We start from the raw sequence: 15,981 nt of genomic DNA, 5'->3' as shown, positions 1-15,981 counted from the left end.
CTCCATTCCCTCGTGATATTCCAACGGGTTTTTGTGACTGCTCTGGGTTTTGTCACATCCACTTCTGGATGAACCCCATCCAGTGATTTCTCCCTGCTTTTGCCAGCTTTTTGCTTCCTTGTCCTGCAGTCATCCAGTTTTCTTTGGGTGCTTCCCATTTCCACTTGATCTTCTCTCTTTCCGCCAGTCTGAGGGGCCCAGAAGAGCTCAGAGCATGGAAAAAAAAAATCCAGGGAGGTTTGGAAAGATGCGAAATTTGCATTTATCATGCAAATTCCCAACTTTTGGAAATTTTCTCGACAAGCAGCTCTGCTCTGCCTTCTTCCAAGTGTCACACCTCCCAAGCATCCACCGGACTCTGGATCCATATCCATTAAAACCTCATTTTTACGGGCAGGAAACTCCCCGTGTTCCTCCAATATCTTCCTTCCACATCCCTGGTATTTCAGACTGAGCAGAGTACGAATAATAACTCCTAGAAAAACTGGGAGATCCCGTGAGTTTGTGGCAGCGCAGGATCACACCTGAGCGATGCCATCCAAGGAATGTGGTGCTCCAGGTGTGCCTGAAGTGCCTTGAAGAGCCACCGCGGCCACATTTCTCCAGCTCAGGAGCACAAAGGCTCCACTGTGAGCTGTGAAATGCTGGCCCTCGGCCAAGTGGCCGTTTCTTTTCTTCATTCCCTGTCATTAAAGCTGTGGCTTGCTCCAGGGCGCCGTGTTTTGCTCTTCTTAAGTGGAACTGTTAACGACCCAATTTGGAGTAATGTAAAGTGCACCCAGATTCCACAGTGACTTCTAAATCCAGCTAACATTAATGATAATCTGTAATTAATAGCTGCAATCAAAAGGAATTGTAGGGCGGTAATTAGAAATTTAGGATTAAGGTATTAGCATATAAAATGGGCCTCTTTAAAAACCTCTTCTTCCGAGAGATGGCTCCGATCCGGCGGAAGAAAACAATTTTTAACTGATATGACCTTAGCTGAAGACCAAGTTACTAAAAATACTCACTTGAGGAAGGCACTAGGCTGCTGCCAAAACATCTAAAGGTATTTGAAGAGTTTGCAGAGGCTCACATGTAACATTCACATCATTTTCGGATTACTTCGAGATTCCAGAGCAAATCTTAAGAATCACGTTTGTGAGAAGGAGTTATAAATCTTGGGGTGGGTTTTATTGGAACCCCCAGGGACTGCTCCCCTCTGGGCCAAAAGCTGGTGTATCCTCATGGGAGAGAGCAGATCTGCAGGAAAAGGGAAGCAGAGGGGTCAGGTGCATGAAGCACTTTTGCCCTGAAACCATAAATACGGCACCGGGATTCCTCCTGATGGCACATCCTAAACGGGTTAATCCTCACCTTTGTCTCCAGCCCTGGAGAGCCTGAAGATTTTGGAGGATTCCCAGGCAGAGAGGTCCTGCCGATCAAAGTACCAGCAGCAGTGGTGAGGTGCTGTGATAGATGGAAGAGATGGGATATAAATGAAGTTCCTAACAATTTCCAGTCCTGCACTAAATGAAATCATCCCTCTGCACGTCTCCCTTTTGAAGCTGGAAATTAATGTCTCGTGTATTTGAAACCCACAGAGCCTGAATTGTTCACTGGTGTTGAAAATTTCCTTATCTAATGCCAATTATGAACCTCCCCAGGGCTATCAATAATGATAACAGTGCAGATAAAGAACAGGTAGATGTGCAGGAGCTTTACATTTTAACAGCTGGAACAAAATTAACCATTTGAGGGTTATTAGCATCCCACAACTTCATCTCTGCCCCAGCTTCATGGAGCAGCCTGGGGAGCTCCAGAGCGTCCTTTGCCAGCAGAAAATGCGTTTTGGACACTGTGGTAGCAGTTTGGAACTCTGGAGGAATCATTTAAATCCTGTGAGGGAGCTGGGAAGGGGCTCAGCCTAGAGAAAAGGAGCTCAGGAGGGACCTTGTGTCTCTGCACAATTCCCTGACAGGAGGGGACAGCCAGGGAACAGGGACAGGATGGGGAATAGCCTCAAGGAGGGTCAGGTTGGATATTGCAAAGGATTTCTCCATAGAAATGATGGCCGGGATTGGAAGGGGCTGCCCAGGGAAGTTTGGAGTCCCCATCCCTGGAGGTGACCAAGGAATTCCTGGATGTGGCACTCAGAGCTCTGGGCTGGGGACAAGGTGGGCACTGGGATGATCCTCCAAGTCTTTTCCAACCTCTGGGATTCTGTGATCTGGTAAAGTTTTATCCTCTGCATCTGCCCAGGAAAGGTTTTGGCTTTCCCTTTGCTTTTTCAGCCATGGAATAACCAGGTGGAGTACAGCTAACTGGGGAAATGCCATCATGCAGCATTTCACCCTCCTCACCAGGGACACCTTTGTAAGGTTTTATTGTGGGGCAGATTTTATTGTGTAGAATTATAGGCTCTTGTCTTCCAAAATATTCCAAATAGCAGCTTCACCTGAGCATGGAAAGGGGAGGCATCTTGCAGGAGTATATTTTTAACATGGACTGGTTTTGAAAATAATCCATGGAAGGTTTGTCCTGTGGGATGAGGAGTAGTATCCATAGGGTCTGACTTGTGGTGTCACGTACTATTAAAGGCAGTACATTCTCCTTGAGACACATCTGCCTTACTCAAAGAGCAGAAATGCTCAAAAATTCCCCATTTTATTGCACTTTTCCCTCATTTAACTGATTGAAGTGTTCACAATCCCCCTCTCCTTTGGAAAGAGAACTCTAATGCAGACAGAGAGGTACTGATGTCCTGAAAATCCTCCCACCTATTAAAGGTATAAGCAAAATTTGAGATACATGATAGAAATGTCAGGATGGTGCCAGCTTTTAAACAGACAAGAAAATCAGTAAATAATGGGTTGTATCCATTACAGTCTGTCTAAATTTCCATCAGCAGCTCCGGGGTGGGCTGTGGAGAGAGGCTGAGAAGTGGCTGATTGCAAAATGGAATATCTGAGGAGATCAGATGGAAACCTGTGGGGAGCTCACAAAGGAGCAGTGGAACAGAGAATGCAAAAGGCAGAAAAGGAAGATGAGGGAGATAGGACTGAGAGGAAAAACAGCCAGCAGGCAGATCTGTGGGAAGATCCTGGAAGGGATCAGTCAGGTAGGAACCAGACAGAGGGAAAGATGAAGTGTTGGTCTGGAATGTGCAGAAAAGCAAAAAAAAAAAAAAAAAAAAAAAAAACAAAAAAACCCGAGCACTTAGGATAATTAGCTTTTCTCTAAGCCTGTATAACTTCATCTGCCATTCCAGTTTTCCTGAAGTTCTCTCCAAGTGGGAGAGCTGAGGAGTTTGTTTGCTGGAGATTTTACTCCCCTCTTTAAGGGGGAGTTGGTGTTTCTGGTAGATGTGCAGCTATAAAATGTTCGTGGGTGATTTGGCCAAAAAGAGCTGTGCCTAACCCCCCTGTGAAGTTTGTCCTGCCCTGACCCTGCTGCCAGCGTGGGATAACTCCCCGTTGGTGTCTGCAGTCGTGTCTTGCCCAATCTTGTTTTTAATGTCTCGGGAAATTGGGCTTTTATCACTTCCTTAGGCAAATTCCTTCACGGGATAACAAAGCTCAACTGGGGAAGGCTTCTCGCTCAGATTCAGAGAGAGGCTTGCAAATGGAGAACTTTTTCTTGTGTTAAACGCGAATTCTGGATAGTTTATCTTATTATTCAGACTTTTAACTCCTTGTCCAAACACCTCCTTGTTCTTTTTTGCTGTTTTGGGTATCCCGCAGCGAGATCCGAATTGCAATCACATTCATTTTTCTATCAGAAAAAAGAAATTACTCCTGGTTATGTAAATAATTGTATGGGTTTGGTATAGCACTGGGGTATGGAATGAGTCTCTGACGTGGTACAAAGGATGCCCATGAGGAAGACACTTTGAAGTTTTTGTTTGCAGGTTTTAACGGGACTAATTTTCCACCCTAAAAGGGGTGGGATTTCCCTCTCTGCCCCAAAAGAAGCTCCATCCCAGGTCATGCTTGCACTGGATGTGTTCATTCCTCCACTCAGCATCCGTACATTCCTCATGCTCTGAAGTCTGCCAAGGAGAATATTCTCATTTCTAGACTTACTTTACTCTCTCCTTTTTTCCCTGTACAACAGATTTACTCCCCATTGAAATCTTCAATCATTTCTGGCCCTGATGTCATCTCAGTTATCTTCTTTCTCTGACTTACAGTCTCTAGTTCATCTTAGAAATGCAGGTACAGCTTTTTGTAAACCTCACTGAAGTTTATTTAATCACAAAGGCTTTACAAGGCCTGACTCCACACTTGTGCAATAGGGTGATAAAATCAGATCTTGGCCAACTTCGTGGGAAGTGTGTTTGAATACACTTTACTTGGCTTTTCACAGCCTGCTGTGACTTCTCATTTACTTAAACCCAACGTTTCTTAATAGGTTGGAACAGATAATTATCTTGCCAGTGTTAAGAAGAGTCATCATTCATCTGGAATGATTCCATGGATAACTACAACCTTAACGGGATAATGGCTCTGTCTGCTGATCACATTTCTCAGGCTAATCTAATTCCATACAAATCTAATTGTTCAAGTTAAAACTGGGCATTAGGGAAGTTTTAAGACGTAAGAATTGGGTTTTTAACTCCACATGCAAAATTCAGTTGCAATTTTGCCAGGGCAAGAAGAAACCTTGGCACTTGCACAACTCCACAGCTGTGCCAGGGAAGGCTCAGGTTGGACTCAGGAGGAATTTCCTCATGGAAAGGGTGCTCAGGCACTGGAAGGGGCTGGAGTCCCCATCCCTGCAGGTGTCCAAGGAACGAGGGGCTGGTGACAAGGTCGGGATCAGGCACAGTCTGGAACTGATGACCTTGGAGAGGGCTTTTCCAACCTCAATAATCTTGTCATTCTGTCACCTAATATTAGGCAGATTTTTTTTCCCCCCCTCTATTTTGAAGTGGTGACAGCAAATGGGCAAGTCTGTTCCAGTGCCCCAAAATGCTGTGAGCAAATCCCTGACTCATCCCTTCCCAGGGCTGGCTGGGAACTCCCCTGGAATTATGCCAGAGCTTTTCCAAGGGGAGGTGGCACCGCTCTCACTTTCATGCCCAGCAATCCTGAGTCATCACAGGTAGAAATGGAATTCAGGGATGTCTCCTGAACCTTTTTTCTGGGATGTTTTCTCTTCCTGCATTGAGGTGGTTTGTTCCTACACGCTGTAGCTGCTCTGTGAGTTCCACTCAATCCAATAAAGTGTTTACCATGGGCACGGTGATGCTTTGCTCTTCTTTGGGACTTTAATTGAGGAATATCAGAAAATCACCACTCAGCAGCCTGCAGAACTTCCACAAATAGCAAAGTTTGGTCTTCTGATGTGGTTTCTCCTGCAGATGAGCTGATGGGGGCCTGCTCTGTGAGATTCATGGTCGTGTTTTCAAAGCCTGGTTAAGAAAACATCCGTATGAACACTCTGGAGTTTAAAAAAACCCAAAATACTGCGTGTGGTCATTGTGTTGTCAGTTCTGGAGTTTCAAATAACGAATGCTGCATGTGGTCACTGTGTTGTTAGTACTTTCTGTTTAATTTTGGTTAATGTGTGTTACCTGTTGGCAGAATACAGTTGTTTTGTGGGCTCTTCATACTAAAATATTTCCAGGGGAGCCAAAGTAGCTACAGAAAACCCATTGTGTGAGTGCCAAACGCGAGTGTGTGACTGAGGTGTAACCCATTGTGGGTTTGAGCTGGGCCTGTGCACACAGAGATGGACCAGTTTGGTCCCAGGAGGAGGAACAGCACCTCACATCCCACTCTTGGAGGGCTTTTTCCACAGGAGTTGTCCCGTTTCTTGGCTGGGAGAGCTGGAGGGGTGAGGAGGGGTAGGGAACCAAGCATCCCAACCCCTGGTACAGCCTGACACCCACCAGCTCCTGGGCAGTGAAATGAATGCAGATTCCTGTTGTCTCACTCACAGCATCCCCACTCTGCCTTCCCTGTGCGCTCTGAGATCACCCAGCACTGGGGGTCCCTCCAGGGTGCAGGACTGAGCTGTGGCATATTCATTTTCGGTGCATTTCTCCAGGACTGGCACCCTGAGCACTGCTTGGTTTGATTTCACATTCCCTCTCCCACACTCATCTCTCTCCTCCTTCTCCAGGTCAGGTTTCTCAGGGTGGGTGGACACAGGGAATGAGGAGGTGCTCTGCTTTCCCATGCCACGGAATGTCTGTGCAAACCCCTTCTTCCCATCCTCCCATCACTCCCTAAAGCTCATATCCAATCTATTTATCCCTGGGGGATGGCTCCACAAGCCTTCCCTGCTGCCTGAGCAGCCTCACAGGCTGCATGGGGCTCTGCTGGTATGGGGAGACAGCAAATCCTGAGTGCTGGATGAAGTTTGGGTACAGGGGATGTTCTACTCTGACCTAGAGCTGAGGCAGGACGTGCTGGCTTAACACCGCCCTCCCTGTGACCTGCTGTTTAAAATAAAAGGGCAGACTCCAATCTCCATTCCGCTTTTTCCTGGAGAGTAAAGAATTCTCCCAGCAAGGAGCAGGGGCTGCTGGGGTTCAGGTCAGCCCTTTCCCCAGGAGTTTTCATACCAGAATCCCTCTTAACTTCAGTGTATAAACCACATCCCTTCTCGTGCACATCAGGATCCAAATATCTTATAAATATTACCAGACAACACCTTCAGCAGCCTCCCAGCACCCTCAGCTCCAGCACTGCAGAGCCATTCCACCTCTCTAAAACCCGTGGAGAGGTTTTAGGGTGGGTCAAGTCCATCCCAAAGATGCTTCATTAGCACGAGGCCTGGCAGTGAAGAGCATTGCAAAACAACAAATTCCAGCCCTGGCCCGCTGCCTTTTCCCCCTTGGCTGCTTCTGCTGCCCAGATGGCTCAGCCTGCCAGCACAGAGCACCAAATCATTTTATTCCTACCACAGCAGCTTGATTCCTGATGATAGAGAATCCATACATTAACAGCATCTCATGGTTTTTCTCTTTTCCTCTTCCAGGAGTGAATTCCTCGGTCGTTGCTGATTTCATGCCCACATCCTCATGGAACATCTCGAGTGAATTAGATAAAGGTAAGCAGGCAGGAAAAAAAAAACCAAACAGCCCCAAAAACACCTGAAATCAGATTTTAAAAATCTCCATTTTTTTTTACTTGACCAAATCAGCAAAGGGGGTCAGGGGATATTCAAGATAAACCTAAATTGGCTGTGGGACATTTAATTCCGTGTGGTTCTGTGATTGCTGGAGATCGCTGTGTTCATTTCTTGTACCAGGAAATTCTTCCACGTAGCAAAAATGTTTCAAGATGTTCTGTCACACTTTTTTTTCTGGTGAATCTGGTAGGATTTGAATTCAACATTCACAAGCATCAGGCACTCAGTTTGCCCTGATGTTTTTATTAAAAAATTTTGAGGCTTTAATAATACAAGATACATTTGCAGGTGGTAATTGGGTGTAATTTAGAGCTCTCCAAGGGGTATATATTGTAAAAAAAAGGAGAGATTTATCATTCTCCTTCATTTTGTGAATGAGGCGCTGCTAATTTCAGACAAATTGCTGAGATTCCATCATTGCAAGGCAGTGCCTGCAGCTCCTGAGCCAAACCTGTGCATTTTGAGGGTGCCTTTAGCCACCCTCACTGTTCAATTTGTCAACCCCTTTTCATTTGCCAACCATTTGCTGTTGAGATGGAAATTTCCCACACTGGAATTCTGCCTCAGATGGTTTTCCCAACTCTTTTTGTCTGTGTTTTGTTAATGTGGGGTTTTTTTCTGAACATGTGTTCATAATGTTTGATGTTTATGCATAAATATGTTTTCTGTGCTTAAGGATAAGGAGAATATGTAATTCTGGGTACTTTAGGTTGATCCTTTCACATCTGCCTTCCCAGCAGGGAAGGAGCAGGACTTGCTGGTGATCCGGGACACAGTGGAGGAGATGAAAGTCCAAGGGCTGGTGCTTGCTGCTGGGAAAGGGAGAGAAGCTTGTGGTCATTCAGCAGAGAATTCCCAAATCCCAGCAAATTGCTGAGGGAAGGTGCAGACAGAATGAATTTCTTATCCCACTGCAGGGATTCATCCACGTGCTTGTGGCAGGTCTGGGCTGTGCTCAGGAAACGTCCCAAAGCTGGGGAGAAGTGAAGGTGGTGTTTCCCCCAGGCAGGATCATGGAATTCCAGAATGGTTTGGGTTGGGAGGGACCTTAAAGCCCATCCAGGGCCACCTCAGGGACACCTCCCACTGTCCCAGGGTGCTCCAGCCTGGCCTTGGACACCTCCAGGGATCCAGGGGCAGCCACAGCTCCTCTGGGCACCTGTGCCAGGGCCTGCCCACCCTCACAGCCAAGAATTTATCCCTAACATCCAACCCAAAGCTCCTGGCTTTCAGTTTGAAGCCATTCCCCCTTGTCCTGTCACTGACTGTCCCTGTAAGAAGTTTCTCTCCATCTTTCTGGAACATTCACTGAAGGGAGAGGCCAAGGCCAGTTTCAGCCACTGCAGTTTGGGCACTGCCATCACCACCACCGAGACCTGCACTGGGGAGCTCCAGGGAAAGGAGCCTGTCCCTTCCCAGGAGTTTGTGCAGCCTGGACTGTGCCACAGACCTCGTCCAGGCCCCACAGGCGCCACACACAATAAATATTGGATTCTGGAAGCATTATTGATTAGCAAATTTGACTCTCATCTTCACTCCTCTTCATCATCCAGCTGTTGAAACCTTTTTCCTCTGCCACCTGCCCTTCACCTCCCTGCTGTTGACATTTAGTCAGAAATCACACGGACACAATCCAGGAGAGGAATTTTTCCCCATTTCCCATCCAAACCTGCTCTCTTTCCATGTTTCTTCATCGTTTGGCAGCTTTCTTTGGCTTTCGAGAAAGCAGGAAATAATCAAACAGCCTAGAAAATAAAAGTAAAAGCCACAAATCCACTCAAAACTTCAGAAATGCCAGAGAAACGAAAACTTTGACTTTAGAGAATCCAAGCAGATCTGCCTTCTCTGTGACTGAACCATCTCCCACGTTACCTCCATGGCACCTGCTCCTGAGGTGGAGATATTGTCAGAAACAGGTCAAATGAACTTCCCGGCTCCTAATCCACCTGGAATGCGGCAATCAGCGGCTCTTGGGCTGGATGCCGCATTCCTGGGGGATTACCGGCCCCTTTTTGCCCGAGCTGATTAGCATTTAGAATGCTGGCAGCTCCCACACCTAAACACGGGCATTTACATACGGGATTAAAAGGCGTTTGTGCCCCGAAAAAAAGCTTCGTCAGAGGGGCGGCTCCTGGCAGGAAAATCCCGCAGGTTTTGGCTTGTCTCAGGCACCAAACAGGGGCTTTCATGTGGGAGCTCCCGCTTCTCCTCAAAGCCTTGGAAACTCCTGCTTGGATCAAGCCAAGCGCACGCTGAGCTGGGCACTGGAAACCTCAGAGGAGAAAATGAGGTTCTCGTTTCCCATTTCTTTTGCATCTCTCAAGGAGCCGGCAGCCACTTGTCTTCCAGCAGGTCCCGGTAAAAGTCAATTTTTAAAGGCTGTTAAAAAGTTCGCCACATGAAAGCGGTTTCTAACCAGATTTCCCAATTAAATCCCCGCCCGCTCTAAGTGGCTCCGACTCGACCTGCTGCCTTTTGGAAATGAGCATCTCCTCCTCCAGCGTGCTGGGGAAGGAGGAACAGCTTGTTAATAATATTCTGCATTTTCGAAATAATGACTTAATCTGGTGCTTTCCCTCGCCGGGTGAGTTCTGCAGTGATTATCTTACAACTGAGCCCTATTCAGGTTTCAATTTCTATTAAATAAGCTAAATCGACAGCATTAAACAGTTGCCTGTTTATTCTTTTTAGCAGGAAATGAATTTAAAAGAGACGCAGCCACCCGTGAAGAGCTGTTGAAAGCAACGATTGATGGGAGGGAGGAGGTGGTTTCTCACCAAAACCTTAAAAAAACAAACAAACTGAGCATAAAAAATAAAAAATAATCACTTTTAAAACGGGGGAGATTTAGCTAGGAGCGTTGCTCTCTCTTTCCCTACTAGTAAACCATGGTGTGCAGAGGGAATGGCACGAGAGAGAAAGAGAAATGAAAATATGATCCCGTAAATATTTAATTCTATAAGGAGAAATAAGTGAAATTAGGGAGGAAAGGGAGTTAGTGGCAGCATCTGAAGCATTTCACTGCCAGATTTTTTTGTTGAGGTTCCCTTTGGCTGGGGGAGAGATCTCCCATGGGGACTGTGGTTCACTGCTCTGAGAGGCTGGAAAAAGCCTCATCCCCGAGTGCTCCTGTGGCACAGGGATTTCTCCTTGGATTTCTCCTTCCCTGTCTGTCCCCTCACACCACCAGCTCCTGCTCCAGCTCTTTGGGAAAGCTCCCAGCTCCCCATCTTTAGACAGGTGAAGAGCCCTCCATTCAGCTGCTGCTATCCCACAGATCATGGAAGGAGAGGCTTTTCCTTCTTCCTTCCATCCCATGTCAGATTATTTCCAAAGAAATAGCTCTGAATTGGAATGAGAGCCTATTTACATCTGCTACACTGGAGGAATTGTTTGGGATCTCGTCATCCTCAGGCAAAGATAACATCGGAGTCTTTGCCAGGAGAGAGTCAGCTTTGGAATATTTCTGTAACCCTGAGCAGGATTCAGCTTCAGTGGCCGTTCATTCTGCAGGGCTGAGAGGAGAATGATGCTGTCACTGCAGCTTCCCTGGGATGGGTCCTCCCAGAGCCCCCATTCCACCTGCAGCCTCCTGCAGAGGCACAGGGATGTGTCCTGGCTGTGGCTGAGCTGGCCTGAGGGCACTGGGGCAGGGCTACAGCTCATTTCTTTTGCTGGTTCCTCCTCCCAGGATCTCTTCCCATGTTCCTTCATCTTCCAAAGGAAACCTTTACTGTGAGTTTTTGCCTATTTTCCTTTTCCTTTCACGGCCTATCAGCCCTGGCAAACAAATGTAAAGCCTTGGAGCTTGGAAACCTTTTCCATTTCCAGACATCCCCGATCCCAAGCCCAGGCTTTGAGGTCCCCACAGCCTCTGTGGGGCACAGCACCTCCCAGCCCCACGGTGCTCCCTGGAACAAACATTCCCTGAACAGTTTGGAAGCAGGGGTCAGGATTTCACAGCTGAAAATTCAGCTGGGATTTATCCTTAACATCCAAAGGCACATCGAGGATCACCTCCAGCATCCCTCCCCTGGGATGATCTGGGGATGCACAGCACAAAATGATTGTGGAGGGTCCAAACAAGTTGGGAGGGTGCAGACTCTCCAAGAGTTGGGAGAGGTGCAAAGTTTGGGACTGCGTGTCCTGAACTTCCTGGAGATCCTGGTGTGGGCAGAACATTCCCTGGAAGGGCTGGACAGCAGCTCCAGCACAGGAAGAGGAAAATGCAGACAGTGGAAGGTCTGCAGGACATTGAGAGATGCTGATAGAGCCTTTGGCTCACCCTCACTGACAAATCCACCTTGAAGATGCCACCTTGGCGTGTCCTTCCAGGCAGGGAAAACACCTGGCTGTGAGTCCTTAGAGGGAAAATCTCAGTGATCTCCCGGGGAGGATTTGACTCTTAGGCAAACTACATCCCAAACAACACAAACACAACCCAAACGTGGGGAAAACCGGGTGGATTGAGGCCTCCTGCCTTTGGACCCCGGTCCTTCAGAGATCCCAGATTCTCCTTGGAGATCGCTGGATGCGAATTCGATACGTGTGCTGAAAGGGGAAGAATTACAGCTTTCACATCCACGCACAATTTACCTTTCTATTTTCCTTTATTATCTGGGGGATATGGGCTAAATCAAGCTCCCCTGCTGGGGCTCAGGGTTCTGATTCGATTTGTGGGGTCCCGTTAGTAGCAGGGCAGTAAATTACTGCGACTTTGTTTGAAAATTTTTTTAGCCACAGTACATTAGCTCCTTTTGTTTGCTTTTCCACTGACGGAGTGCACGTTTTTATTTGAGAATTTGTGTTTCATGAATGTCTCATTTATAAATAATACAGGGTGTGAAATTCGAAGGTCACAGAACGCGGCCTGAAAACGAAACCACCCTGAGTAACTTTGGGCTTTCACGGCAAAAATCTTTCACAAAAAGCTTCACTTACATCAGATTTTTTTATATAATCTGAGTGTGTGTGCAGTGAATATTGACTATTATACATAAGGTAACTATATATAATAACCTTTTCCTGGCTCATCCAGCTATCTTTGTTTATTTGAAAGATTGATAGATCAGAGGGTCAAGGGACGTGTTTTATTGTACGTTTCTGTTCCAAATTTCCTGACATTTTTGGTTGAAAAAAAAAAAATAGGCCTTTAAAAGGCACAGAAAGGGCTAATAAGAACCAGATCCTAAAGTGATGCTATGTCAAAATGTCAGAAATAACAGCTTTTCTTTGACTCTGCAGCATTAATCTTGAGGCACATACCTTTCCATACACCCTCCCTTTAATGCTTGAGTTTTTCTTTGTGGCTCTTTACTGCAGAGCAGCTTCTAAAGTGACAACAAAATCCCTTGATGGTTTTCAGTAGTTGGCTTTATAGCTGGATGTGGACATTTGTTTACCTATTCCAAATCACTTTTTTTTTTTGGTGATAAAGTTTAGAGGTTTCCTACTTGGGCTATAAAACTGGTTCCTGAGTAAAGAAAAACTTCATTTCCCCTCAAAGTGACCTCTGAGACATGTGTCCTTAAACCTCAGAGCTGTCTGATGAAAGGAGGAGCAGAAGCAACTCCCAAATGCCTTCAGGAGTTCATGGGAGGCAGTGAGTTGTCCAGTTCCCACCCAAATGCAGTGGGATTCAGGTTCCAGATAATTTTTGGGAAGTCCAGTTTCCCTCCACAACCCAGCACCATGTCTAAGCTGCCATTTTATCAGAATATAAAAATTAATCCTGAGAACCCCAGTGACAGTCAGATGTGGAGATCTGAAAAGCCATCAGGCCTGGAGCTGGTTGAGGTCACTGAATTATCCTGGGTGGCACTGAACCCTCTGGATGGAGTCTGGGAAGGGAAAGTCCGGGACAGAATTTCCACGTGCATCCCAAATTGACCCCTCTGAGGAAACCCACTGGAAGTAAAGCTGGGCAAGCTAAGGCAGCAGAGGGTTTCCTTTTGTCCCAGGACTGTGGACGTTGGCTATTTCCACGTGATTATCTGGATTTCTTTAACCCTGATAGTGTTCAAGAGTTGCCAGATAATGACTTGAGTGCAGTACTGTCATTCCTCTTGGTAATTCGTTTAAAATAAGTGAAATTCCAAGTGGGAGTTTTCCTTTCATCCCTTTCAATAACAAGGTCTGGTGATGAGGCCCACGGGCTGTTGTCTTCCTTTGTGAGTTGTGGGCAGATCCAGCAATCCATGGTGGATCCTTTTCCCAAGGGATGTGTATGGCCACTCTTCCATCAGAAATCCTGCTGCTTCCTTCCTTTCCATGGAGCAGCCAGCAAACCCCTCCAGCATCTTCAGTCTGGGTGGGGTCTGTGCTGTTGACCTTCTCCAAAGACAACTTTTCCATATGGGAAATTCCCAGTGGAGTGAGCTGGGTGGCAGTGCTGATATTTGTGAGTATGGAGCACATCCGGGTGTGGAACCACATTGGCCTCGTGGATGATCCAAGGCTCTGAATTAATGAAAATTCAGCTTTCCCCTAGACACTTTAGGGCATTTTTCCAATGTGTGCAATGATGAAGAACCAGGGAGCTGCCAAACCTTTCAGTTCACAAATTAATTTCAAGGCTGGGTTGGATGTGGTGTGATCAGCCTGGGACAGTGGAAGGGTCTCTGCCCATGGCAGGGTTTGGAACGAGCTGATCCTTGAGGTCTTTCCCAGCCCAAACCATTCCAGGATTCCATAAATGAAATGGAATTTGCATTTATGGAATTCTGGAATATCAGTGTCCCAGTCCAGCCTTACTCCAGCCAGGTCAGGTTCTGCTTTCCGTTCAGCTCCTTCAGGTTGGAATCTTCAAATCCAGAATTAAGCAACTTCTCCAGGCCAGCAGCTGGAAATGGTGTCCCCACAGCTGCTTGAGGAAAGGTCTGGAGATGTTTGCAGAGAACTGTGTTGCTCCCCATCTGTAATGGAAGGGACTTGGCTCTCCAGCCTCTCTCGTGCACCTGGATTAAAGCTGGTTTAGGCTTGAGCAGAGACTTTAATTTTAGCTTCTCTTTGAATATTCCGAAAGATCAGAAGGGCAGAAAGAGCAGGATAAATGAAACAACAACTCCTCTCATAAAATGACCCTTCCAGGGTCTAATCCTGCATCCCCATCGTGCTTTAAACACCTTGTGAAATCAGAAACATGCAGCCCACACGGTGCTGGGGGGAGAAAGGTCTCGCTGTGGCCAGCAAAATCCTCCTGCAAGCCAAGAGGGTGTTACTGCTCTAAGATGTGTCTTTGGTAATTTAAGATGGAGCAACCATGTGGTCACAGAGCAGATTAACATTCCTTGGCCGGCCAGGACGAGCTTTTATTTTGAAAGCCACCTGGGTTCTACTTAAAAGCAGTAGAGAATAGTGGAGGATTTATTAGGACTGGGCAGGCTCCTATTTAACAATGTCAAGGCAGAGCTGTGGATAAATGCAGACACTTTTCTTCTTTGGAGACACACAACGCTCTACAGCTCGTCCTTGCACAGCTGTTGCTGTTCTGTAACATCAAACCAGCCCAGAGTTTGGCCATGAAGGATACCTAATATTTGGGTTTTATATGCAGTGTCTCCAATTTATGCGCTCAGAATCATGAGGATGACTTATGATGTGTTGTGTTTGCCTTGGCAACGGCTCAAACCCAGAAATATATTTCAGGCTTGGCTTTCCAGATATTATCTCAAGTCATTTAAAAGTTCATTATAGGGCACCCGCTAGTGCTGCTCTAGTAAAGGGGCTGTCAGCATTTTTCAAGGGTTTATAACTCAGCCATTAAAAAAAAAACCTCTCTGTGGGCTGAAACTTGGCATTCAGGGTCTAGGCCCAGCAGTAAATTGTTTTTACAAATTAAAAAAAAATCAGTTTGACTATTATTAAATTATAGGTGGGCTAAATTTTATTTAGGGCTCTTTCAGGCTATTCTCCCGTACTTCTGTAAATTAAAACGTTTCCCCAATGTTTTTATAGAGTGCTACTCTAAAATATGGACAGGCTTTTGTTCCGTGCTCGAAACCCTGAGATTTAACTCAAAATATAATAACAGTGCTTATCCCAGCATAGCACTTTTCACCTTCAAAGTGCTTTTATGAGCATTATCTCATTAATGTACATAGCAGCCTCCCCATGATGTAAGAGGGATTATTATCCTCACTTTATGGCTGGAGACATCGAGCCAAAAGGTTTAAGGCTGTTTTTAAAAGGCCTTAGTTGCACAAATCCCATGTGAGCTTTGATTGGCTTTGGGTGTCTACTTCCCTTTGGCTCTTCTAAAAATCACAACTGAGCTGATTCACCCAGGGCTGCTCCCAGCCAGGATTCAGCTCAGACTTTCCAAAGGCCGGTGCCACCAGACTGGAGCACTCCCAGTTCACACAAAACATCCTTTTTCCTAAGAAATTCTTTAGGTCAGAGGGAGTCAACTCCATCAGGAGAGCCCCTGGATGGCCGGAGAGGGTCAGATGAATTATGGGGAAATGGTTTGGATTGGAAGGGCCCTTAAAGCTCATCCCATTCCACCCTGCCATGGGACATTTCACTATCCCAGGTTGCTCCAGCCTGGCCTTGGACACTTCCAGGGATCCAGGGGCAGCCACAGCTTCTCTGGCAGGGCCTCAGCACTCTCACAGGGAAGAATTTCTCCTCTGATGGGCTTTGGAGAGTGAAAGACACAATAAAAATACTACTGGGCTTCTCTTCAACCCCTCCACACCAGGCAAGGGCAGCAACGGATGGGTTTGGTGCACGCCAGGGAAGGGATGCTCTCCATGTTGTGTGCCTCAGTAACAATCCAAGGTTTTGAGGGATTTCATTTTCAGTTCCAAAACTGTTTTATCTACGAGAAACTTCTCCCAGAGCTCCCAATGGCTT

The 15,981-nt window shown here is 46.5% G+C and overlaps 1 protein-coding gene across 1 annotated transcript in view; it reads left to right on the top strand.

The window, feature by feature from the left end:
* The window catches only part of ROR1 (receptor tyrosine kinase like orphan receptor 1), a 150,148-nt gene that overhangs the window by 93,619 nt on the left and 40,548 nt on the right, over positions 1-15,981 (top strand). Inside the window, 1 exon segment of the mRNA XM_066325353.1 lies at positions 6,973-7,044. Within this exon segment, the coding sequence (XP_066181450.1) occupies positions 6,973-7,044 (72 nt within the window).

This window comes from Sylvia atricapilla, chromosome 9, assembly GCF_009819655.1.
Source record: "Sylvia atricapilla isolate bSylAtr1 chromosome 9, bSylAtr1.pri, whole genome shotgun sequence".
Lineage (NCBI taxonomy): Eukaryota > Metazoa > Chordata > Aves > Passeriformes > Sylviidae > Sylvia > Sylvia atricapilla.
Note: the sequence above shows the minus strand (reverse complement) of the source record. Positions and strands in the feature narration are given on the sequence as shown.